Genomic DNA, 20,925 nt, shown 5'->3' with positions numbered 1-20,925 from the left:
TGTGAGTTTGTAGATCGTCTATTTTCATAATTTACGCCACAATTCAACCAATGTTTGACCAGTTTTTTATAGTATAGTTTGTTGATTACTTTTAATGCAGTAATGGTCTTTTTTCTTTTCTTTCTTATATATTTTTTAGGTTAAAAAGATTAAAAAGGTCTTAAAAGTCCTTAAATTGACATCTGCGGACCCCCCCCCCCCAACATCACGTTGAGAACCACTGCCCTAGATAATATATAGCTCTACGGTCAGCCCCGGCAGGCCACGGCGAAAAGACCGCTCACCGCTGTCGTTGATGTACTCGGTCCAGTTGAAGGCGTCCCTGGTGTCGTTCTGCAGGAAGGTGGCGTTGGAGTCCAGCAGGGCGGCGCTGGCGTTGAACAGCAGGAGGTCCTCGGCGGCGGCTGAAAACGTGGCGGTTGAAAACGTGAAGTTGGTGGCGTTGGTGGGCATGCGCACGCACTTCTGCCGCAGGTTGCCCATGAAGAGCTGCAGGCCGATGAGGGCGAACACGCTGAGGCAGAACACAGTGAGGATCATCACGTCGGACAGCTTCTTCACCGACTGGATCAGAGCGCCCACGATGGTCTTCAGGCCTGGGTGTGGGATCAGCGGGTTGGTGGGAGGGAGAGGAGGAAAAGATGGCGGAAAGAGTTGTTATCGCCTGCTACCAAACAAAGCACGTCAGCTTATACTGTATGCGACAGTAGAGAGCTACGGTTAGCAAGGTAGCATGCAGTGGTGGAAAAAGTACTTAGTAAAAAGAAAAAGTACTTTTACTTAAGAAAAATTTGCATTAGCACAATGTAGAAATACTTGTTACAAGTCCTGTGTTGGAATTTTAGTTGAGTAAAAGTACACAAGTATTGGCATCAAAATATACTTAAAGTGCCAACAGTAAAAGTACTCATTATGCAGAATGTCCCATTTCACAGGTTTTTTATCGCGATGCGATACGTTGTGAGCTTGCAGTAAGTAAGTAATTGGTTTATATATGTTTTGTAATATTAATGTAAAAGTAACCAGTAACTAAAGCTGTCAAATAATTGCAGCAGAGCAAAAGAAAATACAACAATTGGCTAGCGGAGTAGAGTTTAAAGTATGGAATAAATTGAAATACTCAAGTAAAGTAAAAGTACCTAGTACTTAGTTCTAGTACTAGTACACTTGAGTAAATGTACTTAGTTATTTTACACCACAGGTAGCATGTGAGATCTGCATTCTGCACTGCATTCCTGTGTGTACAGTGGTAGCCATATGACATCTGCACAGTGGTAGCCAGTCTTTCTTGTGTTTGCACGCCTGGTTTCGGCTCAGAATACATTTATTTTGTTTCATAAATTCTTCAGTATACACTAGAGTAGAGCCTGATATTAATACTAGAAACAAAAACTCCCAATTAGCTGGAAAGAGACTGATTGGGTGATACAGTACAGTGCAGCAGTAGTCTATCAAGCAGAGTAAAATGTTAATGTGAGACTCTGGCTACCCCTGTATACAGTATGTGGGGCTTTCTGTCATACAGGAACAGGGACAGATGTCTGCTTGTGATGGAGGGTCCATTAGAGTGTTATATTTCTTTCCTGTCTGTGTGTCCAATTCAAGGGCAGTAAACTACGTATTGCACTCAGGCTATAACTACCTAGCACCGAGTTCCACACAGGTGCTGCTAACCATGGTGGGTATTATTGTGTAATAATGTGTCAGTTTGTTTAATAGCAGCAATATCTAATCGGAAGAAAATATGACAATTTTTTTAAGAAAAACGGTAGACTGGATAGGGCTCACATACAAAACCAAAATTAAAATGGTGAATGCAATAAAAGCCAAGTGTTGTTGTGGTGGGTAGTCCCTTTTCATCAAAGGCCACTTTTTTTTGTCTGTTAGCGCCAGCTATACCAGTTCTGCTGCTGTGTGTCACACTTACAAACCCATCAGCTTCACTTCTGATAAACATTACTATTACCGCCCTCAAACTAGAGTGTTTTATTGAACTCAGCTATGCCTCTGGAAAACCATTAATACCTAGTTTCATAATTAGATAATATGTCTTCAGCATGTTTGTAGAATTGGATAAGTAACAGTTCCTTTGGATAGGGACCAAAATATTATTGTAACACCAGTAATACACAATACCCCCTTCATGTATTGATACAAGGCCAATGACAAGATTGTCTGGATGGTTAGTTGGTCAAGATGTGTGTTAGTGTTTACAGTGGAACATGGTTGCTTTGTGTTAGTGTTTGCAATGACATAACACCCAGAAACCAACACTAACTGTGAGACAATTACCCCAAAACACACACACAACATTTAACAAGACATGCACAGGAAAACAAGGAAAGGAGGAGCCCTATGCACACAAGTGCTTGCCAACAGAACATCTGCTTTTGCAATGTCTCATGCAGAAGAAATGTGAAACAAATAATGCAAAAAAAGTAAATAAAAATCTACTCGTAAATAAGTTCCCAAGGCAAGAATAGATTTCATCCAGAGAGAGAGAGAGAGAGAGAGAGAGAGAGAGAGAGAGAGAGAGAGAGAGAGAGAGAGAGAGAGAGAGAGAGAGAGACTAGAAAAATCGGACTAGAAGAATGTATCTAAAAGCTCAGAATCCTGTCAATCTGTGATCAGATTGGGAGCCAGATTCCAGCTTTTACTGGCCTTGGGACTGCTGAGGCTAGCATGACAGGGGGAGGGAGAGAGATGGCGACAGGGAGCGCCATCTGAGCTATGGTGAGATGAGCTGAGAGGAGGAGGAGGGGGATGTTAGCGAAACGCCAGCTGCTTGCATTTTTAGTATTTCATTAGCGATTCGGCGTTATCTATGGGGGTGGGGGGGCGCCCAGGTTTCGGTGATGGCTCTCTCACCTGGAATGACCGATATAGTTTTCAGGGCTCGCAGAACCCTGAAGGTTCGCAGCGCTGAGACATTGCCCAGGTCCACAAACTCTGTGACATATCTGCAAGGGAAGGGAGGGAGGGGAGGAAAGGAAGGAAGGAAGGAGGAAAAGGAATGACAGTAGAGGGGTGGGGGAACAATTGGAAAACGGGAGGGGAGGTGTTCACGCACGCACACACACACACACACACACACACACACACACACACACACACACACACACACACACACACACACACACACACACACACACACACACACACACACACACACACACACCATGACAGGACGAAAAAAGGTTGGGAGGGTCAGGGTCAGGTGGGGATCAGGGACGGGGGGAGGGACACGACAAACGGTCACACACAGAGGACAAATGGCAGTAGCACGAGCGGCAGTCACAGGCAGCCTTACCTGGGATGACTGAGATAGTTTTCAAAGCTCGCAAAACTCTGAACGTGCGCAGAGCTGAAACATTGCCTAGGTTTACAAACTCTGTAACATACCTGCAGAATCAAATGCACAGTTACTACACAATAACTCACAATCGACACAAACTCAGCCACACAGCCACACGCACGCTCGCACGCATACCTATGAAAACGTATTTGCCACAAAAGCATCGTAATGTATATGAATTATCTTTAGGACACATTATCTTGACACGACAATTTCCTCTGTCCTATTTAATCATTTAACAAGTGACAAAATCTGGTAAACAAAAAGCAGAAAAAGGCTAACAGAACACAAAAGGGAATCATACTTTATGTACTACAATATTGTACACACGCACACCACACACATGCCATTATAAATTGCTTCACTGGTTCTCAACATGGGATCTGGGTACTCCCAGGGGTCCTTGAAGGGGCTCCAGGGGGTCCCCAGCTAAATGTTTGATAGTTAGCAACCAATGAACCCTTACTGATCTGTAAATCTGCGGATGAACAAATTGAATTGCATTTGGACACTCAGAGTTAAATGAACACTGAGGGTTTTACATGGTAGATAGGGGTCCGAGAGATAAAACTCTCGGGCCCGTTGGGGGGGTTCGTTGCCTAATGCGTATCAAACTGGGGATGCTTGTAATTAGAAAGGTTGAGGATCCCTGAGCAATTTCATGCTCTGCGGGATCACAGCCATTACTAAAGATTATGGATGCAGAGTCTGGATGTGGCCTACTCTATGAAAAGAAGAAACAGTGAAATCTAGAAAGCACAATCCTCTTTTTTTTTTGGTTCACATTCGACATAGCCTCTCAGGCTGCTGCGCCAATTAGCATTCCACGCAGTCTGTTTCTTAATCTACGCTCACATCGCGTTAGGCTGATCCTGATGCAAGTTGTCACAATACTTACGCCATGGAGATAACCATGAAATCCAGCCAGTTCCATGGGTCTCGGAGGAAAGTGAACTTCCCCAAGCAGAAGCCCCTCGCCATGATCTTTATAAGGGACTCAAAGGTGTATATCCCTGTGAATGTGTACCTGAGAGAAAAATATTGTTATTTTTCTTACCGGGAAAGCACCTGTGTCATTTTAGATTTTAACGATGGCTATTCAAAAATCACATTTTTTTTTATCTTGAAAGTGTGAGAACTTAAGGCATTTGTAGAATCGGCCTCAAGTCTTAATGGGTTGAAGCAAACAAACAAACACACATTTTGCAATGAGACAACAAAGACTTACTCTACATTCTTGGCCCATTCTGGGGGGTTGCTGAGGGTCATGAAAGCACAGTTGGTCAGGATGGTGAGCATGATCAATATACTGAACCTCGTAAATGCAAACGTTAGAGTCAAGGAACAATAAAAGCACGGCACAAACATGACCTATTTACTGAATCATTTAAACACAGAGTGACGGAACAATGAAACACAGCTGATCAACTGCTTATCTAGAAGATAACAGATTCACTGCTACAGAATATACAATTCTATACGGTTTATTTATAACATAATACTACAATACTGTATAATATAACATAATATAATATAATATAATATACGGTAATATAATATAATATAATATCATATAATATAATATAATGTAATGTAATGTAATGTAATGTAATGTAATGTAATGTAATGTAAATGACATTGTAATATAAATTACATTATAATATAAATACCTCCACTCCACCCAAAACCATATAATGCAAGAAATTCTTAAGTTCCCATTTCTCTACAATGCATGAATGCTGTTCCATACTCCACATGTTTAAGTGTGAAGTGTCATTGAGAACATACGAAGAGAGCAACGGAGGCCCAGGTCGTCCCACCATGGGTTAGAACTTAACAATTACATCCCAGTTTTTGTCTCACAAATCTCTATAATCCGGTACCGAGCGGCGAGAGCAGCCGACCTCTGAAAGGATATGAGTGTACCAAAACTCTAATAGAAATCCTCCTCAGTGGGTTGAAGGGGCTCAGAATGTACAAGGCAGGAGTGGCGTTGAAACGGAAGATTGCCTTCCCGCGGTTACATACTATGAAGGTCTGAAAGAGAGAGGGAGAAACAGGCATTGATGAGAAGTTTGGTTTAAACCAGTGGTGGAAAGTAACTAAGTACAAGTACTGTACTTAAGTATAATGTTGAGGTATTTTTTACTTTACTGGAGTATTTCAAATTTTCTGTACTTTTACTTCTACTCCACTACATATCAGAGGCAAATATTATACTTTTACTCCACTACAATTATTTGAACACTTTAGTTACTAGTTACTTTGTAGACATTGATTATTATTGCAAAACATACATTACCCACTTCAGTCCTATATACATTTCGGCCATTTGAAAATAGCCAATCTACAAGCTCACAATGCGTCGCGATGCGACGCATTGTGAGCTTGTAGATCTGCTATTTGTAGATCTGCTAAATGTATAAGATTTTTATACATTTTATTCATTTGAAAACTGAAAAAAAAAATACTGAAGTAAATTTGGAATTCCGGACATTTACTTGTAACAGAGTATTTCTACATTGCAGTATTGATACTTTTACTTAAGTAGAGAATGTGAGTACTTTTTCCACCACTGCCATTTCAACCCTCTCTATACTTTACTGTGCTTCAAATACTGTAGCACAAATAGCCGCGCTCCAACTTCAGAACACAGCTTGTAGATCTGGTCTTTTCACCGAATGTTCGCCTGTTATGACATGACCAGAAGAGGGATGCTAGGGTTCATGTGGTTAATGCTTTATTCAAAATGGCATCATGTTGCTTTAAAAGGATGATTGTCAACTCATTGTCTATTCACAGCTTCATACATAAATGTAGGCCATTTTCCCTTTAATGGCTTTATTTTTAGATTTTGTGTCATCATTAAAACGTTACCTAACTTACAGTGCCGAAATAGAATAATAGAGTCAATGTTGTTGTGGTTGTGGTTAACCACTAGATTAACCACTAGAACCCCAGAACGCTATTCTGGGTTGCATGTTTAAACGTGCACAACACACACGCGCCTGTTTCAGTGCTGGTGTGAGCGATTACAGAAGTGTTGCAGAAGTACGATTGCAGCATGTGTTCCAGTGACAGTAACGAAGCTGGATCAGTGCACCTGAGGCAGGGCAGCCTCTGCACCACGCTTCAACTGGCACAACAGCTCCCATTAGCGTTTGGCACCTCTGTAGGCCAGTGTATTGCAAGACACTTCAACCTGGCTTAGCACAATTATGATGACATGCATGTTGCACCTACTGTATACACGCCAAAAAAAAGCTATTTTGGTCAAATTGTTTTTAATTAATTTCCCCAAATCAACAATGTTGAATCATGGACTGTTCGGAACTGAAAGGGTTGAACGCATCTGTGTCATTTTTTTATTTGAGCTAAAAAGCATTATTTTACACTTTGGCTATTAAAAAATAGCAGATCTACAAGCTCATAGCGCGGCACCGAGTGCCGCGCTATGAGCTTGTAGATCTGCTATTTTTGAAAAATCGTGAAAATGTCTGCAAATCTTTGAATATATATATTGTTTTAAAGCGAACATTTGCAACTCAAATCTTTGCTTCTGGGGGTCCCTGGAACAAATTGTTTTGAGGTGGGGGTCGGCGGCCAAATACATATCATTTTGGGGGTCCTTGACATGTAAAGGGACTATTCAAAAATATGCTTGAGGAAAAAGTACAAATCTATCAAAAATATTCGTACTGGTCCAGTGCTTACATTTTTCTATTTTTTTTAAAAAATATAGCAGATCTGCAAGCTCGCAAAATGTCACAATGCAATACTGTATGAGGTATGAAAGGGTGATCTGTTTTTAAGTAATGGAACTGATACAGTAAATGAAAGCTGCTGTGAGTCATGTTGCGGTCAAATGGAAATGACGCACTTTTAGTCCCCATAAGCACAGATGATTGCCAGTGATACCCAAGAGGCACCAACAATAAAGTATTTAAAATATTAAGGACCAAGGACCACAGTCAAACAATTGTGACTTGATATACTGCCACAAACAAAGAATTTAAAAGGATATGGCAATGTTTTTGACATTTTCTTCACCACGATTGAACTGACTGACATTGCCATCCTTAGACCCCGCACTCTCACTAGTGGTGCTAATAATAATAATAATAATAAATGTAATAATAATAATAATAATAATAATAATAATAATAATAATAATAATAATAATTAAGAAGTTGACATTTTGGCCTGTGGGTGGTACAACAGGATATGTCTCAGCGTCACTCAAATGTTTAGGATTCATGAATGTGATCAGCAAAATTTCATGGCAATCCAGCCCGACGTTTTCAAGATATCTTGTTTGGGACCAAAGTGCTGGAAGCACAGAGGGAACAAGCCATCATTAGTGGGACTAAAAACAGTTTACCGCTGCTTATGAGCAACCCTTACCAAAGCTAAGGGGCACACATACAGAGGCTGCAAGCTTTCTAGGGTAACAGACATGCCTGGCCTCGAGAACAGGCAGCTGATATACAAAAAAAACGTTTTGTATTTATGTGTATAACGTTTTATACAGTAGCAAATAGAATGCTTCAAGTGAATCGATCATCACTGGCCTTGCTTATTTTAGATAACGCTTTGATTGAAAAGCAGAAAATAATCTGCACACCTGTAGGTGAAGGTGAAAAAGGCCCGGGGGTAAGTTAACAAACATGGAAAAGATTCACCGCAACACTGTCTGCATAATGCACATTGAGTCAAACTTCATACAGCTGCTTGAAAAAAATAATTTCTTGCGGGCTTCCATAGATCGTGATTGAGGACACCCCGCCCACCCCTCCACCCAACTGTGAATCGAGGGTTTCCATGGAGTATGGCTGCGGACTGTTATAATTATAGTTATTGTTATTACTATTTTTGCTGTTGCTGTGCAACTCTCTCTCCCTCTCTCTATTTCTCCCTCTCAATCTCAACCTGCAAGCTTGTCAAGGCAGATGGCTGCCCATCAAGAGCCACGTTCTCCTCACAGTTTCTTCCCGTTAAAGCTAGTTTCCTGGCTGCTTTCGGCAGGTGCTTGCTAACAGGGAAATTGTTGGGTTAGTCTTGAATTGCACTACAGGTCAAGACTATTATACTGCTCTATACTTGTTGGCTGACTTGGGGCTCCTAGCTGTCCCACAAACTAAACTCAAGCTCAGGGGCGACCGCGCCTTTGCTGTCCAAGCCCCTTGCCTGTGGAAGAATTCCTCCCCATCAAATATGTTAAATCCTTTAAGTCCAGGCTCAAGATTCTTTTTTTTAAATTCACTACTAGCCTTTGAATCCTTCTGATGTCAGATGTTGATCTTATTGTTTTTACTGTTAATTTATGCTTCTTACAGTTTTCATTGCTAATTGTTTGTTAGTGCCATGGAGCCATATGTCTTATTGATTATGTCAAATTGTGATTTAGCTACCTCCTGGTCTGTACAGCACTTAACGAGAGTTGTGCTTTATAAATAAATGTGACTTGACTTGACTATAGGTAAAGTGTCATAAGACAATTTTGTTTTGATTTGACATTATATAAATACTGCAAAATGGACTGCTGACATTTCCTTCAAACGATCTGCGTCTCCCCAGGTACTGAGAAAGGTTGTTTCATCGAAAAGTCAACATCCTCATTATATGTGTCTGCAAGTGCGAGCAGTGTCGAGATGAAACTTAAATTCAGAATATCGCTTTGACAGAATACTACAGCTTCAGTTGCAAAATATTGGCAGTACTGTAAATACCTTCTGATTGCTGTAGAAGGGATCCAGGTCCTCCAGTGGTGTGGACACCAAGCGCGGGGGCGTGTCCCCATAGATGAAGGGCAGGGACTTCCCCGCCTCCAAGTCTCTGTTGGGCTTGGGCCCATTTTCATCGTCAGTGTCGCTGCGGCGGTCCGGCGCCCGCGCTCTCCGAGCCTCCTCCTCGGCGATGCGCCTTTCGATGGCGGCCAGCGACTCGGGGACGAAAGGGTGTAAGCTGTCTGGTCCGGGCGGTACAAGCAGCTGTGCCATCTTGTCATCCTGCTCTTTCAGAGGGCGGCGCGGAGCTCAGCTGGGGCAGGGGGCTGAAAAAAGGGAAGGGACGTAAACATACGTTTATCACTCCAAAGTGGTAAACCCAGCATTGTTTATTAGGGGGCCAAGCATGTAGTGGTCTCCTATTATTTTTGTTAGTTTTATTCTTCCACCACTTTTGGCAGTTCTGGCTAACGGCGAAGACACGAAACTCACAACCATTGGCCAAAGGGTGGCGCTATAGCAAACAATTGAAAAGTGCAAACTTTGAACAGGCATAGCTCATGCACGCTCATTAATTTGGCCCCTTGCTACCAATTTTAGAGAAAAAAGGCAGTATAGAATTCACATGAGAAACCTCACAATATGAATTATGGCACAGTAAGGAAGGCTCTTATGCTGCAACACATTTTCCTGAAATAAAGGCTTTAGTTTTAACTTTTGAGTTGCCATGCCCATGGAGTGTCTTTGTGAATACGATCTCCAAATCGTATAATAATAATAATATATATTTAAATATTTGTTTGGAAACAAATCAACTGCTTCCTATAAAGTGACGTAATCATGCCTCTACCTTGTAATCAAGGTTTGTAATCAAATTGGTGGCAAAAACAAGTTGAGCTTCCTCTAAGTGAAACTCTGGGAAGAATAGTTCCCTGGAAATCGAAAAATGTAGGGTGGTAGCCCAGGAGATGCGGGGGGTGAGGGGGAGGGGGGGGGTGTCTGACAGGTGAACTAATGTAGAGGACAGGTTAGCTGAGGACAACCACGGTGGACAGCATGGATGAGAGAGGAGAAGAAAGTAATGTGAAACTCCAGCTCGCTTGTCGGCACAAAATAATCTTCCTCACTACTCCCAGTGACAGTTCTGTCCAAATCTATTTGCAGTCACGTTCAGCTTCATGGACAAAGTGTTCACTGGAGAGTTTAGAGGCACTTGAGCTGATTTCCTCAAGTGCCACTAAACTCCTCTAAACAAACCATGCGCATTAGTTGTATAATTAATAGGCTTTGAATTAGACGACGTGTGAATGCACTGTGTCCACACTGTTTTTTTTTTTTAAAGCAAATAAGCGCTGCATGTTTACACTGCAAACGCCATTGATTTTCTCTTGTATGAGCTTCTGGACCCTCCCTGGGCCCAGAAGCTAACCCTGCCCCCCCCCCCCCACCCCATGAGAGGGAAGGAGACACATAAACAAGATCCTCCTAAAAAACCCTGGTGGGCCATTATCAACCTCTGTCTCAGCCTTCTGGCCCCCCTGCAGTCTCACAGGTATGTCTAATCCCTCCCGAGACAGATCACATATCCAGAAAACAGTTTCTCTGGGAGAAACTCGACAGTGATGTCTCCTCGATTCACCAGCCTTTTACTCCGATTTAAAGATGAAAAAGCGGAAACCAAACACATCGGGCGTTCTATTTTAAAAGGCAGGGAGAGAACAGGAGAGAATCTCACAAAGCAAATGTAATCAATCATGGTGTTAATGGGTTCACCCCTGCACTCTGTAGTACGTAACCAAGGGAATAATGTGATTAATGTGATTAAAATGCACAGTAATGATGTTGGTGATGGTGGTAGGGTCAAAATTAGTTTTACTAGGTCACGCCTTTACACCTTTATAGTGGATTAAATACAAAGTGCACACAAAACCTTATCACAACATCCTAATTCAATGACCGATGTGACCTCACACCATCTATCTATCCCGATTCCCGACATGGGCCATTTAAGCACAGCAAACTCCTGGAAGACATTTTGGTTGAGATAAAAGCCATAAATGGAGAAGCATGGGTGTTTTATGTAATCGCTGGAAAGCCTTAAACATATCTCGGTTCAAAAATGTTTTAAATTAGATATACACCATTTGATCAGTCTCAGTTTCTTCTTATCCAATTATATGGAAATGACTAAAAATTTTGATTTCTGAAGAGGGGAAATCGCACAGTGATAACATCCCGACTGGAGGAAGTAGCTAGTTGTACATACTGACCTGTATGTGAATGTTTGTACAATATTGGCCAATAAATGTACGTTGTAAATGTCATGCAAAACCAGATATATTTGCAATGCTCTGGAAGCCCTTCTACTGTTCAATGTGAAATTAAATGTACATTGATGATATAAGTAGATAGCGTGAGAGAGTTTATGAGGGTGAACTTACTGTATTCCTTCAGAAAGCTACTCAACTGGATGATTATTGAAAGTTGGGTCGGGCAGCTTTAGCTGTTCAACACACATTTTTGATTTCCAACATTTATAAAACATATTTATTGTTTATGAGAATGACAAAATTTACCAAATACTGTATTTTTCACATTATTTGAATTTCCAGCATTTAAAATGGCATTTAGCTGATACTCTTTTTCACAGTGACTTACAACTGTGAAATCAGAGTAGACGGCATGAACCCTTGTCAACAAACAACGGGTAAATAGTCACAATACCGTAAGCAGAGTGCAAAGAGAACAATGTAGTGCTTTGAGGGAACTAGGATACAAATTAAAGTGAATAAAACAATGACTGTATTTATCTGACAATAACATCTCCCACAAACACATTAACAGGATCACTTCACCCATTTTCAACCTATCTTCATATAATTTGTGATTTGTGAAGATGGCACTATTTCTGTCTACTCACTCTGTGTCTCAGAGGAGGGCTGTGGACAGTCTAGGAACCTGACTACCATTGACAACAGGTTTGGACATTTCAAACAAGATTTCAAAAGTCTTTATTCTTTTTTTTATTAATGCAAGAACAATTGCTTCTATTTCAGAATGCTAACTTTCCCAGGAAGAAAAAGGCTGAAAGGATGATGTCATTGTTAGGCAGGTTTCTGGCTGTCCACCAATGAGAGGGGTAGATGGAGATTGTGTCATCTTATAATGTGCATTAGTGAGGACCAAACATATGAAGATAAGGTTGAAAGTGGATGAAGTGCTGAGTCTCTGTTGGGAAGATTGGTGCGTTTTTAGCGCTTTCTGATACACGACTCACAAACTACATGTGAAACATCATCTACTCGAACTCTGTATTGCGTCTCATTCATTCATTTATCATAACAGGATATTAATCATTTTCAGCCTCAGTGATCACTGGATATTGCTGTCTCTAAGAAACCAGAGGGTTGATATAAACACCACATTAACACACTACATTACACTACATTACGTGAAGCTTCTACAGTGGGTGGGGGGGGATCTCTCATAAAACACATCTGCTTGCCTCAGGACCACACGGTTTGATGTGTGATCTGACAGCTTGTCTAGTGTGATATCTGTTGGTTGTGGGAGTGTGTTGGGGGCGGTGAATATGAGAGGGCTGATGATCGACCCTATAGGGCCTATCATCAACACCCCCAGTTCAACTACCAGTGAGCCAGTACGGTCTTGCCTGCCCAGCAAGCACAATGACGTCATGATGACGTTATGATGACGCCCGGTCATCACCCCGGTGACGTTCAGGACTAGGCCAGATCACAGCCCATATGGGGATGATCTTTACGTCATTTACAGGACGTCATCACCGGGACATCATATGGACATTTGGACAGCAATTTTGGGTGATGAGAAATGTGTTTAGATGACGTCCTGGAAGTGACGTTTTTGTGGTCAGGATTAATTTTGGTTGAAATCAGGTGATATTCTGGGCCAGATCTGACTTGTCTTGGTTTGACTTGATCTAGCCCCAATCGAGACGTCACTGATTGGTCCGGGTCCTGACTGTGCTTGCTGGGTGGTGAACTAATGCCCGATTTATTGTTAACATGTTTGGACTCAATAAAGTATAAAAAAAAGAAATGCCCGATTTATTGCCTACTTGGTGGCACATCGTGGCACGCACTGAAAATAGTGACCCGTTTTAAGCTTGTAGATTGGCTATTTCCGATGCGCGACAAGACAGACATAGCAACTATGGGCCATATAAACATTTCTGCATGTATGGATTCTGACGAGAGGAATAATCATAAAATCAAAGATGGTTTAGAAACAACCTCGCGTGTGCCACAATGGATATAGGCATAGCAGCTCCTTCTACTAGACCACTGTCTCTCAGAGTGGTGATATGGGATTCCCAGGGGTCCTTGGGGGGGGGTGGTTCCAGGGGGTCCCCAGAAAAATTAGGACCTTGGTGAAAAATGTTTTCAAAAGGGGGTCTGCAGCCAAATACTTGATCAATTTGGGAGTCATTGACATGATGTCTGAGAACCACTGTAGGCTACATCAAAACTTTGACAGATATATTTCAGCATTTCTGCAAATTAAATTGATGTTGTCACATCAACCTTGGATTATTCCTGCCTTGCTTTGTAACTAAGAATTAACTGTGAATGATCAACAAACGTTTGTATTAATTGATTGATTGATTGACCTGAATCTTTTCCCAAGGGGCCAATTGTCAAACCCACAATGATTGAAAATCAATAAGAAGATTGTAGGCCTACAGAAAGTACATGATCCGTATAGCTTTCTTAAATGCGACAGAATGGAAGTAGCACATGTATAGTCAGTGGTGTAAAGTAACTAAGTACATTGTACTTACAGTATGTACAATTTTGGGGTATTTTTACTTTCTTCAGTATTTACACATTTCTATACTTTTACTTCTACTCCACTACATCTCAGAAGCAAATATTGTACTTTTACTCCACTACAATTATATGAAAACTTTAGTTACTAGTTACTAGATTTTGATTATTATTACTAAACATACATTAACCCCTGCAGCCCTACAGGATATGCATTTGTATACATTTAAAACTTGTGAAATGGGACATACTGCATCATGAGTACTTGTACTTCTTGGTACTGTAAGTACATTTTGATGCCAATACTTTTGTACTTTTACTTGTAAGAGGGTATTTCCACATTGCAGTATTGAAACTTTTACTTAAGTAAAACGTGTGAGTACTTCTTCCATCATCACTGTGTATAATAGTGAACCATTCCATTTCACTAAACAGATCTAGAGCAGCTATGCCGCTGTCCGTGGTGCTAGAACACGAGAACACTGAACAACCTGTCGTCTAAACAAACAAGAACAGGCCAAACCACAGTCTGCACCCACCCAAGAGACTAATACCAGACATGTTGCCATTATGAGAAACACCAACTATAAACATGTGAACTTATGGCATGTCAATAGCCGCTTAAATCATCATGATATCAATCGAGGGTTAGAGGGGTGGGGGGGGGGGGGGTACTCGTCTACAAATGGAAAGCAGCCTCGGCGAAGAGATGATAAATCCTAATTCATAGCTTATTATACGCCGTCGTACAGCGGTGTGTCACGCGATGGAGTAGGCTATTTACACGTTTAGGCGTAAAAGGGCTAAAACAAACAGAGGAAGGTGGGTTGCCAGAGCCAGGCGATAGAGCCTACCTTTACTGATCGCGGTGTGAAAACGAGCCGATCGAGGGGCCAGCACTAGCAGCCATGTTGAGGATGTCCTCTTCTCCGCGTTATTTCCAGGGCTCTGTCGCTTCTCTCCTATACATTATACACCGAGACTCCCCGAGAGCATCTCCTCCACCCTGCTGTCTGTCTGCCCGTATAGATCGCACACACACACGCAACTAAAACAAGCACGTCCCAAAATCACATCAGCCTACAACAGGTCTTTCCGCGACCAAACAAACAAACAGACAGACCGGTAGGGGCGTCAAAGGCAAAAAGAAGCGTCTTTCTTGGCAGGTCTAATAAGCCTAATTGCCCTCATAGTGGAGAAGGGTTCCAGTGAATAGACACATCTGGTGGGGAGGACACGCCCAGCTCCAGTCAGGTCCATTCAGACCATTCAACTGGTGTGACTGGGGACTGAGTGATGGGTGGAGGCGATTATTAGCAGACTGCAACTTCGATCGACCACCACGGCTGTTTGTAGCCTACAAAGTAGCTATGATGCGCTTTGGGGGGGAGACAGATACACCGCTGTTTGTTTCGGAAGCCCCCCCCGGCCCGTGTGTTGTTTGCAAATATAATGGCGATCATGATCGCATTGGATTATATTAGCCTATAATAAATAAGAACACCTTGTCTAGGCGTGGGCCCGAAGACCCGAAGAAGAGATGCTATGTCTCCAAATAAACGCTAATAGGCCAATACTTAATCTGCATTATGGCTATTATATGCATTCTCAGACACAATGAAGGGGGTGAAAATGCATAAAGTAATACATAATACATGAAAACATGAATAAAATAACAGATAATACAGAGTTGAGCTATTAATCAAGCAAGGCCCTATTCAAGTGGATCAGCCTATTGTGAGCTACGATTGAAAAAGGTAATTTGGAGTGTCTATTATGCAGCCCCACGAATCTACTTGATTGATCGGCAATTAGCAAAGGAATGCAAAACTATACAAGAACAACGTTGCTCTTGTATTGGTGTGTGCGTGCAACTGGTATCAGGGTAGGTGGGCACTAGGGACATCTGGGCACCTTGATGTAAAATTGGCTATTTTGTCCATAATTAAAAAAAATATATATATATATTTAAATAATTGTCTTAAGTAATGTAAAGTAAACATGATCAGAACATGCTTAACATTCCACTAACACTAATACTTCTACAATTGCTATACAAATTGCTACAAAACCTGTATATCCAGTCATTTTGGGGCATAAACAAGAAGTTGAAGGGTGCATGTTCACATCATGTGTAGCCTACTTTACATGACTTAAGACCATTTTTCAAATATTTAATTTATTTGACATTTTGGACAAAATAGCCAATTTTACATCGAGGTGCCCAGATGTCCCTAGTGCCCACCTATCCTGTATCCGTGCAACCAACCACAGTGATACAATTAAGCATCATCTATCACCTCGAATAAGGCAATCAAAACTGTAAGTCCTGACAAACAACATTCCTGGCATATTGGAATCTAATCTCGAAATTGATTTGACAGATGGTTCCTGTCTCTCTCTACTCACCATTATGGTGCCCGGCAGGTGGAGACCCAGTCCATGGGTCCCATAATCCAAAAGAATAATCCCTTAATAAATGGATAATAACGTGTCAATTCAAGATTTTAAACTCTCCTCTGATAAATCCTTCTTCGGAGTTAATAGAGTATTATCATATAAAAGGCGATCCTTTGATTTCAGCCGCTGTAAGAATCGATCCTTGCTTCCGGTGGGTAATAAGGCATCTCTGGTTTGGAAATTAAAATGTCCTTAAAGCTGTGGGTCTGTCACACAAGATGGCCCTGATCACAGTGAAAAGAGCACACGCACACGCACACACACACGTCTAGAAGTCACAAATTGACGTAAGCTGCCGTCAAATGCTTAGATTGCCTGTCGGGTCATATTATATACTGACGCGAGACGCGCAGAAATCCAATTGCGATGGTTCTTGCCTGGTAACAGAAATAGCTCGTCTATTCTATAGGGTGGAGTCGAGAAACCTTTGGTCTTGCCCATTAAAAAAAATGTCAGGTCAAATTCGCGTGCGTAGCCTATTTTGGGCATGTCATAGCTCATAGGCGATACTTTTTCAAAATATTCAAATTTTCCTCAAGATTAGTTCGTTTTTGTTTTTAAAACATGCCTTTATCACTTTGATATAATCGGCCAATTAAAATAGCAGATTGACTACGCTATAGAGAGCATTGGTTCTCAAAGTGGGGTCCGGGGACCCCCAGGGGTCCTTGAGGGTTTTTGATTGATTGAAAATGTTAATAGGCAAAAATAATGTAAAAACATCACAGTTACATTTATAATACTTTTGTCTAAAAGGTCCGTCCAAAAAAGGCCTTGTGGACTTGTTTCCGTTGAGGTCCTTGGTATTCATTTCATAGGGAGGTCCAGGGGGTCCCCACCCCAGCTAAATGTTAATAGGAACCAAATGGACCCTTATGGGTCTGTAACTCAGAGAATGTACAAATGGAACCAAATGGTCCATTTGTACACTCTCAGAGTTACATTAACATTGATTTTACAATATAAATGGGTCCCAGAGATAGAAATGGGGGTCCGTAGCCCAAATGCATGCCAAACTGGGGGTCCTTGAAATTAAAATAGTTAAAAATCACTGCTAGAGCCGTAAAACAAAAACTCTTATGGGGGTCCTTGGCATATATTTTCAGATGGGGGTCCGTGGGCCAATAAGTGTCAATGTGGGGGGTCCTTGACATGAAAAAGTTTGAGAACCACTGCTATAGAGGGGGCTTAAGAGAAATGCAACTGGTGCCTTGTGCCCCCACTCGGCCACTCCCCCTCCAGGAGATTTCTGAACAAGTGGTAAATGAATCACAAAAGGTCCTGAGCTGAAGAGATCAAATTCTGTTCTTCACTGAACCCATACAAATGGGTGGGTCTTGTTTGATTTGAAAGAGATACAGCGAATGGATGACCTAACCATGGTCTGAGTCTGACTGTTTTAACTTTTATGATTGAACAAGAGTCATATGACTCGTCATGAGCATTCCAAGGTCTCAGTAGAGTAGCCTACACACAGTCTATCATATTTATTAAAATATGATACATTTCAAGCTAGCCAGCAGTGGTGGACAGTAAACTAATTACATTTACTCAAGTACTGTACTTAAGTACAATTCTGAGATACTACTAGGCCTACATACTTCTACTCCACTAGGCTACATCTCAGAGTCAAATATAGTACTTTTACTCCACTACAATTATTTGAGAACCTTAGTTACTAGTTACTTTGTAGATTTGAATTATTAGTACAAAACATACATTAACCATTTCATTTTCAGCCCTATTTATCTGAAAATAGCCGGCTCACAACAGCGTTGTGAGCTTGGCTCGGCTATTTTCGCAAGATTTTTAATACACTTTGAACTTGTGAAATGGGACATTCTGCTCAATGAGTACTTTTGCTTTTGGTACTTTAAGTATATTTTGATGCCAATACTTTTTTACTTTTACCCAAGTATTTTTTTTATTCTGGACTTTTATTACTTGTAACAGAGTAGTTTTTACATTGCAGTATTGATACTTTTACTTAAGTAAGAAATGTGAGTACTTTTACCACCACTGCCAATCAATGGCAGGTGTGTAGCCCCACAGCAAGCATCATGAAGCCAGCCAAGCAAATGGAGGGTCACAGCGCCTGCAGCAGGACACAGAGAGCCAAAACAGCCTGGGAAGAAGAAGGCTGAGGTTTAGTCATGGTGTTATAAAACATGTCTGCAATATGATGTATCCCCCTCTACATTATCCTTGAAAACTCCTGCCACCTGCTGGCACGTTTAACCAATTACACATTTAAGTAAGTAGATGGCCTTGGGAAGTAACAGTCCCCACTCCCCGGGCCCAATAGGTCAGGAGCCTATCTCCTGTTTCATTAGCACGAGACAGCTTGATGTAAGTACACCCCCTGGACATGATGACACAATATGTCACAGGGACATTACCCATTGTGAAGGTGGAGGCTGCACAACTCTTAGCCACAATATAAACAATATTTATTTAAAAGGTACAGGAAACAAATGTTTTGACAATAGTCTTCCTCAGGGTTTAACAGAACTGAATGCACACATGACATCACTAATATAAGGAAAGTGACATTACCCCCAATACATTGGGTACCATTTTTATAGTCTTTGGTGTGGAATTCGGCCCGGGATTGAACCCTGACCTCCCAGTGTCAGGGTGGGACACTCTATCCACAAGGCCACTGAGATGACAATTTGGTGTGTTGAAAAGAGAAAAGAGAGGTGTGCTAGATGGAAAAGCTCTCAATCTGTATTATTCAACCTTCATTCCTACTCTCACCACATGGTTATGAAATGTGTGTCATGACCAATTTGTGGACATAACACACAACACAGCCAAAATGGGTTTTCTGAGGAGGGCGACTGGCATCTCCCTGGGGGATAGGATGAGAAGCTCAGCAGTCCATTAGAGCAGTGGTTCTCAACCTGTGGGTCGGGACCCCCAGAGGGGTCCCCACATGATTCTTTAGGGGGGGTCCCAGATGACAGTGACAATTTAAGGACTTTTAAGACCTTTTTACTACCTAAAAAAAAAGAAATTAAATGAAAAAATGCCATTACTGCATCAAAAGTAATCAACAAACTATACTATAAAAATTGGTCAAACATTGACCAAATTGTCAAATGTTATAAGAAAGAGGCAAAAAAAAAGAAGCTGATCTTGCAGATCTTCTATTTTCACAATATTTATCTGTGGAACCGAGTCAAACTAAATGGAATGCCTCAATTCCTACAATTCCAAGTAAGGGGGGGGGGGGTCCCCAGTTCAAATATGATTATTTTTGGGGGTGAAAAGGTGGCCAGAAAAGGTTGAGAACCACTGCATTAGAGACTCTGCCGCTGCTCTTTTGCGTAGAAAGGAGCTAGTTGAGATGGTTCAGGCATCAATAGTAAGGATGCATCCTGTGAAGTTTTCAAGGCATACACCCAGCTTTCAAGAGACCACAGGGTAGACCAAGGACAAGATGGGAGCATTATATCTCACACTGGCCTGGGAAAGCATCAGGATACCTTGGTTAGAGCTGGATAATGTGGCCAGGGAAAGGGAAGTCTTGGATTTTCTACTGGAACAGCAACCTCCCCGACTTGGATAAGCGGATGAAGATGGATAGATGGATGGATGGATGGATGGATGGATGGATGGATGGATGGACAGCATACACATAGCTCAACACCAACTGACTTTCAACTTTTTGCATGTTGAATAATATTTTGAACACAGGCCTTACATTGCAGTATTGCAACTTTTTACTTAAGAAAAAGAAAATCTGAGTACTTCTTCCACCACTACTTATCATGTGCACACACACACATACACACACACACACACGCACGCACGCATGCGCGTGGTGGAGGAGGTTTCTGTGGTTTTGTTCAAGACATAGCTCAGTTGCCATAGCTACGAGAGTTCATACTGTATACCCAGTTCCACGGCTATACTTGTTTGTAGACCTCTCACAGTTATTATGTCATCGACTGATTGCAATTACTTGTCAGTATTGTTTCCATTCATCTGCGTAAGTTCTGTTGAAGAATATAGTTGCCGATCTTGCATTGTGAGGTGCTGAGAGCTTGTAGATAATCTATTTCTGCTATTTGATCAATGTTTTTGAAAGCATTAATTATTAAATATGGCCCATTTGGCCATATTTAATATTTTACATTATTACATATACATATTACATATTACATTATTTATGTTAATTGGTCATTTATTTGTATATTTAAGTTATTTGCCATACTGTATCTGCCCTGTGCAATTTCTGTTTACAAAGCCTAAAAGGCAAACATAAATGTATTTTTTATTTATATGTTCCAATGTTCAATGCTAAAAAAGTCAATGAAACATCAACTGATGCACTAGACACATCATCAGTGTTGTTACCTGGAGTCACTGGGTGTTTCGGGTCTTGCAACAGACACCCTCCTCCAGGCGACCAGACGGAGGCTGATTAGACCCTGGCCTGTGTCCAAGTGGCATGCTACTGCCAAAAAAAAATCGCAATTAATAAATCAAATTGTAACTTACACAAACCTACACAGCATACTCAAAATACACACTGTGCCATGAACTATGCCAGTCAGCAGTCAGGTGG

General features: G+C 41.4%; 1 protein-coding gene across 1 annotated transcript in view; it reads right to left on the bottom strand.

The window, feature by feature from the left end:
* Positions 1–9,354, bottom strand: part of LOC308080337 (sodium channel protein type 2 subunit alpha-like) — a gene marked incomplete at both ends in the record, with an annotated part of 46,094 nt that extends 36,740 nt beyond the window's left edge. The window contains 6 exon segments of the mRNA XM_080422154.1: positions 285–596; positions 3,311–3,402; positions 4,254–4,382; positions 4,584–4,669; positions 5,273–5,392; positions 9,085–9,354. Coding sequence (XP_080278280.1) covers positions 285–596; positions 3,311–3,402; positions 4,254–4,382; positions 4,584–4,669; positions 5,273–5,392; positions 9,085–9,354 — 1,009 coding nt within the window.
* Positions 9,355–20,925: the final 11,571 nt, after the last annotated feature.

This window comes from Gymnoscopelus braueri (assembly GCF_963280865.1).
Source record: "Gymnoscopelus braueri genome assembly, chromosome: 24".
NCBI classification, from domain to species: Eukaryota; Metazoa; Chordata; class Actinopteri; order Myctophiformes; family Myctophidae; genus Gymnoscopelus; species Gymnoscopelus braueri.
This window is presented reverse-complemented; position numbering and strand designations above follow the sequence as displayed.